The sequence below is a fragment of the Equus quagga genome, chromosome 9 (assembly GCF_021613505.1).
Source record: "Equus quagga isolate Etosha38 chromosome 9, UCLA_HA_Equagga_1.0, whole genome shotgun sequence".
Lineage (NCBI taxonomy): Eukaryota > Metazoa > Chordata > Mammalia > Perissodactyla > Equidae > Equus > Equus quagga.
The window spans coordinates 68,569,843-68,579,209 of NC_060275.1; the positions used below are offsets into that span (position 1 = coordinate 68,569,843).

The following is a 9,367-nucleotide window of genomic DNA, read 5'->3' on the forward strand; positions in this document are numbered from 1 at the left end:
AAGTTTATGTGTGTTCAAAATTGTTCCCGAATATTTGAAAGATAGTGGTCACCTCATCTTACCAGATAAACTTAACATAAACTATTATCTCAGGAAAAAACAAGCAGATCAGGAAGCAATAGATGGGTATTACTGTTTCAATGCAATTGGACAAGAATGATATCTGGCACAAATGAGCATCCATCTGGAAATAAGAATCCTACCCTCACACCACATAGAAAAAGTTTACTAAAGGATTATAGCACTAAATGGGAAAAATTTCAAAATTTAGCAGATGTTTATGGCTTGGGGATGGAGTTATCCTTAAGACTGAAAATACAAAAGCCAAATAATAAAGAAAAAAATAGGTTTGACAATACAAAAACTTAAAATGTCTGCATGGCAAAAAACACCATAGTCTAAGGGCAAATGACAAACTGGGAAAGCCTTACCTATTGATAAGTAGACAAAAATTTATTCCACTAGCCATCAGAAGCATAGATTAAGACAGCAAACAAGGTAGGATGCCTTTTGCCAAATTTACAAAAATTGAAGCCAATGATTCCCTTGACTTCTGGCAAGGATACAGAGAAAACCAGCACTTTTGTACACTGCTGACATTGAGTCATCCGGCAGTAAGCACCAGAACTTAAAACATACATACTCTTCGGAGAACCCAGTGTACCTAAAGAAAAGCATGGTATTTAATGATATTTGAATGGCATTGTCTGAAGGGGAAAAGAGAAAAAGCAATCTGAATATCAACAGGTGAATGGTTGAATATATTTTAGTATATCCATACTATGGAACGTAATGCTTAAATACAGGTAAGGCCTATACGTTTTAAAAGGAATTGTACTGTACAGAATGATCCCATTTTTTAAAATCCCCATAACAATTTATATGCATGTCTGTTTATAGACGGCATGGATGGATACATCCCAAACTGCTGATATCCTTCCATAGGCGGGTTTGAGACAGCAGGAGAGTAAGGGGGAGGGGACTAATCTTTTCTAGATACTTTTGTGTTTGAGGATCCTGTTTTATGTTCTTAACCAATAAACAAAAAGAAAAACTAAACTAGGTTTAGAATATACATTAAAGTTCTTATTTTTTCAAGTGAAAAAGTTGATACTAGCTAAAGTTGATAATTAAGAAAGTGGTAAAATTAGCTTGCTTAGAATTATGGAAATAGGGCTGGCCTGGTGGCGCAGCAGTTACGTTCACGTGCTCCACTTTGGAGGCCTGGGGTTTGCCGGTGCGGATCCCAGGGGTGGGCCTATGCACTGCTTGGCAAGCCATGCTGTGGTAGCCGTCGCACATATAAAGTAGAGGAAGATGGGCACGCATATTAGCTCAGGACTAATCTTCCTCAAAAAAAAAAAAAAAAAATTATGGAAGCAACCACCAGAAGAAACAGAAAACAGGGACTAGGGATGAGGTGGTGGACTTTTACTCCACTAGAATGAGGCAGCAGATTCTAAGACGTCTGGGCTTAAATGCGGTAAGGAAAGGTTTTAAATGCCTTCACAACTTCAGTAATTCGTATTAATAAGGTAAAAGCCAGGTACATACAATAATAACTAAGAACCATATAAGCAACAATTATAGATATTAGTTAGGTCCCAGGTAAACAAAGCTTTTTTTGTATTCCCCACTATACCTTTAAGACAACTTTTAAGTTAGCCTAAAGTGCGAAGGAGCCACATTCAAATGAGTTAAGGTATAACAAGTAAAAAGGACCACAAACTTTATTAAAATAAGTACATGTAACATAGAATATGTACAGATGGCACATGGTGCCAATTTTATTTGCAGATGCTATAGTACTCCAACTCAAGCTCCCACGTTACACCTTCGCCACAGCCTTGGCTAACTCTTGAACCAGCGCAGAATTCAGCTGTGCTAGAGTGCTGATCTTAGCATGCTTAGAGGCGGCATACTTGTTCTTGATAGTCTGGAAGGGAAAAGCAGAGTAATTAATGAAGAAAAACATCCTAAGATCCAATGGTACAGATATTAACTTAAAACATCAACTCCTTAAAAATAAGCTATGCATTTGTGGGCATGAAGTCTTAATTACTTTCACTTTTTTCCCAACAGTCTACCGGGCTGCTGATTGACTTACCATGTGCTTTGTTAGCCCACGATTCACCATGACTATATTCTTAGCCAGGTGTTGCATAACAACAAGAAGAGACTCTTCAGTGTACGACAGGTAATGCTGGAGAGTTGGTGTCTATGACAGCAAAGGTTAATGTTAAAAAATGCTCATCAACAATGGTTTTCATAAAATTTCCAGATGTTATTCAAGTGTAAAGTAGGGAGATAGATACTGTTTGACTGATTATAATTAAATTTAAGATAAGCTTAAGACTCCTTTTTCCCCCGAGGTATTATTTCATGTTTCTCTAGAATCCTGTGCTTAAAGCTATTATACATTAATGTGCTCAAATCTAATTACACTTTTGTAATTGCTACTTGTCCACCCCAAAGCTAGACTCCAAGTTCCTTGAGGCTGACTTTCTAATTCGTAGTTCTATTTCTAGGGTAGCCCATGGCACAGAGAAGAAATATTTGTTGAAATCAATGAATATAAATGAACTTCCAGTACATCATTTGACCTATTTGAGCCTCTCCATCTGTAAGGAGTAGCAGCTGCTCCGCCTTTGAGTCTCAAAGGGGTAGAGAAAGATGAAATTAGGTAATGAAATGGAAGCATTCTATGAAGACATTGCAAACGGGATATCATTTTTAATCATTCCCTCAACAGATTCCATATTTACGAATCATCTGAATTGCCCTTAATGAAAACAGTTCTGTCTTCAGGCAAATACTATTTACAATTTAAAAGCTTAGGGTAACCCAGGTCTGTGGGACAGAGCTTACCCATTCACCATTATCGAGAATTTTTAGTGCTAAGCAAAAAGCTCCTGCTGCAATCTGAGAAGGAGGAAAGTGCACCATATCGTAGTCCAACATAGTTAGTTCCATCAGGTATTTGGCCAAAGTATGTTGCTCAACATCAACCTGGAACAAAACCCACGGGTCACTGAGCTTCTGTCAGAGAATTCCACCTTGACAATAACCAGTATGCCCATAACCATAGTTACAAATGTTTGTCTATAAACTCTCAAATGCAATTGCTCATGGAAGGCCTCAATAATAATATACAGCCTGATTGGAAACAAAGAACATCTAACCACTTCCTTGTGTACTTAAAGGTATAAAATATGTCAATTGAATTAGATCTGCTTGGTTAGCAGTATTCCCTAATGTACCACCATTATCAAAAGTTTCTCAAGAAATCTGTACCTCTCCAATCTTAGATGCTCTCCGAAGGAAATGCAGGGGCAGAGGGCGACCCAGGCCAAAATTTAAAGCTCTTAGAATCTTCATTTCCATCTGTCTGATTTGGTGCTTAGTGTAAGTGTTGTCAGTGACAAAGGCGAAGTCACCAATTTCTGGAGGGTACATTTCTTCATATTTGCTTGCAATAAACATGGCCGTGACACCAACCAGCTGCAGCATCTTCTTAGGCACACAATTATTCTGCAATGGAAAATTGCAACTGGATGAATAAGTAATATATATTTGAAAAAGAAGACAAAGAGCTATGAATGAGAGGTAGGAAAGACATACTTCCATAACAAAATCTCCATTAATGATACCCTCAAGATAGATTTTAGCTGAAAAGTCTGTTTCTTATGACTATCCTAGGACCCTGGAAGGGAGAACCCTCAATTACTGAATTACTCACCTGCATGAAGCGATCAATAATGGACACAGTCATGTACATGGTCTCCTGCAGTAACCTGAATTTCATTTGAACCTGCACTAGCCAGTCAATTAGGATGGCTCTCATGTTTCCAGTGACTTCCCGACCCAGTAGGTATTTTGGTCTGACTGACTGCTCTTCCTGCAACAAAAAAAAAAAAGAAAGAATGCTGATTATCCTTATAAAGAAGATTCCATGTGACATTTTTGACTAGAAATATCCGTCACTACAGAATAGCTCTGGAACATTTAGAATCTCTTATACTTCTAAACTTTATTCATATGGTCACTACAAACAGCTCTATCACTGAAGAAGAAAGCAAACATCAAATAGGACAATGTGACAGGTATTTCCCATTGGCAAATCTTATTATGTTCAATTCACCATCAGTGCTACTGGCCCATACCCTGTATCCACCTCTTCCCAAATAAAGATGTCATACTATCATCTCAGATCTTTTCACGTAAGGCTAAACCAGAACCTGAGCTTTATTAAGTAGAGAAAAAAGCAGCTCCCAGATCAGCTGGAAGATATGTGCCACCACTCTCCTGCTCCAGGGTTTAAACCCCCAAAACATCATATATAGAGAAGAAGGAACCATCAAGGACCAGCACATACATCTGTTAAACCCAATCCTCCAAAGTTAGAACGCAAACTTTAAAGAGAGAAGAAACGCAAAGCAGGTCCTGGCAAAGAAGTCTTCTTGCAGGACAATCCTATAGAAAATGGATATGCCCAAAAGAACCAGGCAAGAAACTGAAGATGTTAATGATGCCAAAAGAAGTGAATGCATTATAAACAAACAACTGGGTAAATTTGGTTAACTGTATAGCTCATGTTGTTGGCAAACAGAATGCTTCCTTGTTTTAGGGGGAAAAGGCAAATGCCACTAATAGAAAGTTTCAGAAGTGGGCTGAAATGGAAGAAAATTCCTCTTGGACACAAAAAACAATTTCCCTGCTATCACATGCACATCAGCCACATTGGCCCAAAATGCCTTGTGTTGGGGGTGGCTGTAGTTTTTCAGCATTTTCTCCATTACCAACCACCTCCTGCCTGATAGCTTCCTTCAACAGAGGGTTTAGGACTTGCCAGCTCCCAAATGTGAGGAATATAAATATATCATTCAATCTGTGGGCTTTCCATTAGAAAGACCATGGTAGTGTCCACTCTCACTTTGGACTCTCCCCGTTCAAAATAGAAAATAAAGACTTCACTTGTTTATTTAGCAACGTTTTATTTTTGGAATTCTATGAAGGAGATTTTGAAAGTGAAATCTACTATTAAGAAATGATGCTCATATATATGGATGGCCAATAGGCACATGAAAAGATGTTCATCATCACTGATCATCAGGGAAATGCAAATCAAAACTACACTAAGATATCACCTTATACCCATTAGAATGACAAAAATAACCAAAAAGTAACAAATGTCGGAAAGGTTGTGGAGAAAAAGGAACCCTCATACACTGCTGGTGAGAATGCAAACTGGTGCAGCCACTATGGAAAACAGTATGGAGATGTCTCAAAAAATTAAAAATAGAAATACCATATGACCCAACCATCCCACTACTGGGTATCTATCCAAAGAGCTTGAAGTCAACAATTCCAAAAGTCCCATGCACCCCTATGTTCATCGCAGCATTATTTACAATAGCCAAGACGTGGAAGCAACCTAAGTGCCCATCAACAGATGATTGGATAAAGAAGATATGATATATATATATATATATATGTATACACACACACACACACATAATGGAATACTACCCAGCTGTAAAAAAGAACAAAACCGTCCTATTTGCAACAACATGGATGGACCTTGAGGGAATTATGTTAAGTGAAATAAGCCAGACAGAGAAGGACAATCTCTGTATGACTCCACTCATATGAGGAATTTAAACATGTAGACAAAGAAAACAGATTAGTGGCTACCAGGGAAAAGGAGTGGGGGGTGAGGGGTGGGCACAAAGGGTGAAGGGGTGCACCTACAACACGACTGACAAACAATAATGTACAACTGAAATTACACAAGATTGTAAACTATCATTAAGTCAATAAAAATTAACAAAAGAAATGCTGCTCATGTCCTGCTTGAACTATTATAAACTGTTAACTGAAATATCTTTAATAAAGCTAGATGCAGTTTAGAAAAAACAAAGACTCTAATAATACTGACCTCAAGTTGTCTCAGATAAGCATAGATGTCTTTCACATATTCACTACAAAGGTTTGGATCAGCTCCATCTTCTGCATCCACATCATTCACTGCAAGAATTACATCAGAGAAGGCCTGACACAGATATTCTTCTGCAGGGGCACATCCAGATGTTTCCATTGGGCTTGGAGAGGGAGTATCAACCTTCAAACAGAGAGACCTTTTGAAATAATAGCAAAGAGGAGCATCCAATCTGGGCATGAAGGTCTGATTATTGGTACCGACTCAAGAGACCATCTGCCGAACAGACATACAATTCATTTCCTTAAAGGAAAAGGATCTTCTTTTCAAATTTATTCTATTTCTCTTTAGGAAGTGATTAATATGAAACATGCCAACTTAGACTAAACCAATTTGAAGAGAGCAAATCTAAACGCTAACAGATAAAACAGAGAAGCAAATTCATATCCTAGACTTTCTTTCAAAGGAAACCGATAAGCAATGAATCTGTTCATTAGCGCCATGGGAAGTTAACCCAAATAAATGACATCAGTCTTTTGTCTTTCTGTCAAAATATGGACTGCTTCTCACTGCTTAGGAGAACAGAAGTTCTGTCTTGACTGCTAAGGATTAACCGACATCATTATCATTAACTATTTCAAGCATTTATTGAACACTTTCTTCAAGTCAAGCTCTGTGCTAGGCACTGGCTTTATGGTGTCCTCCAGTGGCTTTGAATTGGGAAGAGATGATGTAGTAAGGAGATTGATTCTAAGAACAAGGGTGGGGTTGGGGGAAGTTAGGGAATGCTCTAGGAGTTGATGCTTGAGCTGTTTTGAAGGATGAAAATGTCATTAGCTAAAAGAAACAGAAGGTGGGAAAGCAAAGGCAAGAAGCAGCATGGGATTTTCTAGGAAACCTTAGTTGGTTTGGAACGGGAAATTAAAGACTGCGCATGCTACAGGTTTCATGTGCTATGTCCCAAAAGGCAATACTAAAGCAATAGCCTCAAAAAGTTTTTTTAATGATTGGCACCTGAGCTAACAACTGTTGCCAATCTTCCTATTTTTTTTTTTTTCTTTCTTCTTCTTCCTAAAGCCACCCAGTACATAGTTGTATATTCTAGTTGTGAGTGCCTCTGGTTGTGCTGTGTGGGACACCGCCTCAGCATGGCCTGATGAGCGGTGCCATGTCTGCGCCCAGGATCCAAACCGGCGAAACCCTGGGCCGCCCAAGCGGAGTGCATAAACTTAACCACTCAACCACGGGGTCGGTCCCTAGACTCAAAAAGTTTTAACTAAGTTTTTAAAATTAGAGCTTCAGAATGTAGTTCATTGCAACTTGAGCAAAGTAGCCTCTTTTAGATGGTCTGCTTTTCCTTCACAGAAATAGATACATTTACACACCTGATAGTTAATAAAAAGTTCTTGGTTTTTGAGGCTACACATTAACTCATCTTCTTACCTCCTCTCTGAAGAGCTACACTTTCTTTCTGCTTTACACCTTTATATACTCCAATGTTACAGGCTTATTAATTATCCAGTGGCCATATTAGGGAGTTAAAAAGAAAAGATTCAAGAGAATAATTTGTGTTTCAGTTAACAAATTCTGGTCAGAGATGGCTTGTACCAAAGACAGCAAAATCTCTGGTCCAGGCAGCTGCTACTCAATACTGGTAACAAAGGAGGAGCAGTAGAATAAAACGATTAAAAGCACAAGTTCTGCCATGAGACAGCCAGGTTCTGAATCCAATATGTGCCACTGATTAGATGTGTGACTCTAGAAAAGACACATACTTTTCTAAACCATTATCTATTATCTAAATAAGTAGAGGTAATAAGATTATGTTAATACATGTAAAGTGCTTAGCAGAAACTACCTCCTGCTAAGCCCTGGATAAATGTTACTATTATTACTATTTATCTAAATGATATCCCATTCATTAGTAAAACGAGGGGAAAGACGCAATCAACAGATTCTAAAATAGCACAAGTTTACCAAAATAGGCTCAGGAGACAGTTTTTCTTCTTTAACAGGCTCAGGTTCTGGTTGTGGCTCTGGCTCCAGCACGGGCGCCTTTTCCAGAGGTTTTGGTAGTTTTTTAGCAATAACTTTTCCAGCAGTTAAAGTTTTTGCTTCCTGTGGATGAAACGGAGAAAATGGAATGTTTCTCTAAGAGTCACAGAAGGTGGCCTCTTACAGGAAAGAAGCTGCATCGGGAAGATCGGTACCTTTTTCAGAGGCAGCTTGGCCTGTGGCTGTTCACTGACTTTGTTACCGATGTCTCCAAGAGCTGTTCTTGGCCTCAGCCCGGGCTTGGAGGCTGCAGCAGTGGCCACAGGCACGCGCTTGGCGCCTGTCATACTGACCTTCGCCTTATTTTCAGTATTAATTTTCGTGTTCTGAAAGGAGCAAGACCACTTTGAGAGCTGGCCCAGCCAGGTTAGAGTAAGTCAAGGGTTAATTAAGGGGGAACGAGGGAGAGGCTCTCAGGAGGAAAGGCGGCTGTAAATGGGTCCAAAGGAAACCCACTGGGTCTACGCCATGGCTGTGAAAGGCGGCTTCCTCCCAGAATCTCTTGCGCCCATCGAGGTTTAGTCCCCGCCCGCCCTAAAATACTACTAATTTACACTTGAAAGGAAACCGAAAAGCCTTCAATTGCAGGCAACTTCTCTGCGGAAAGAGGGTCAAGTAGTCGGTGGGAGCCCCCGCAGGGACCCTGGCTCTCCATCAACCCTCCACTCGCCCCCTCAACATGTATCCAAGGCCCGTCCAGTTCTCTTCCTCACCTTTCCCCGTCCGTCCGACCCCCAAACCCCCCCGACATGCCAGGGGCCCACCGACCCCCCCCCCCCGCCCACCTTCCCCCCCAAATCGCTGCTCGGGTCCGCTCCCGCCGAGGGTGGGGAGGGCCTCCGGAAGGCGAGAAGACACACAGCGGGCGAGTAAGGCCGCGTTTGTTCACCGTCCGCAGCAGCTCACCCTGGTGACCCGGAGCGCCATGGCCTCCTCTTCACCAGGCAGCAGCTCAGTGGGGAGAAGCAGAGCAAGGGAGCCCCCGACGAGCCCGGACCTGCACCCACCGCCGACCAACAGCCGTTCCTCCGCAACACGCCGGGAGGAGCCGGGCTGGCCCAGGTTTAAACCCCGCGCCGCTCCCTCCTTATTGGGCTGTTCGTGGCACTCGCTCCCTCCCCATTGGCGGCTGCCGGTTCCTGCGAGAATGCGTTTCCATGGAGATCCCGCGATGTAGTTCGAGGGGGGCGGAGCCAGAGCGAGGCTGAGGTCCCAGGGAGCCCGCCAGGCCCTCACGTGGTCTGGTTCCGCGCCTGCGCTTCCGGGCGGCTGCCGCTGCTACCTGGAGAGGCTATAGGTGTGTCGCCCACCTGGAGAGGCAATTTCGTGCGCCCCGGAGGTAGCCAAGCGCACGGCCTTGTATCTCGGAAGAGT

At 41.6% G+C, this 9,367-nt stretch overlaps 1 protein-coding gene across 1 annotated transcript; it reads right to left on the reverse strand.

Annotated features, from left to right (window-relative positions):
- Positions 1 to 1,705: 1,705 nt before the first annotated feature.
- CCNB1 (cyclin B1) lies at positions 1,706 to 9,016 on the reverse strand. The gene is made up of 9 exons (XM_046671871.1): positions 8,900 to 9,016; positions 8,149 to 8,319; positions 7,916 to 8,056; positions 5,939 to 6,121; positions 3,740 to 3,898; positions 3,295 to 3,531; positions 2,869 to 3,009; positions 2,108 to 2,218; positions 1,706 to 1,936 (listed from the first exon to the last, which is right to left on the reverse strand). The coding sequence occupies exons 1-9, from the start codon at positions 8,918 to 8,920 to the stop codon at positions 1,829 to 1,831; spliced, it is 1,272 nt and encodes a 423-aa protein (XP_046527827.1). The 5' UTR covers positions 8,921 to 9,016; the 3' UTR covers positions 1,706 to 1,828.
- Positions 9,017 to 9,367: the final 351 nt, after the last annotated feature.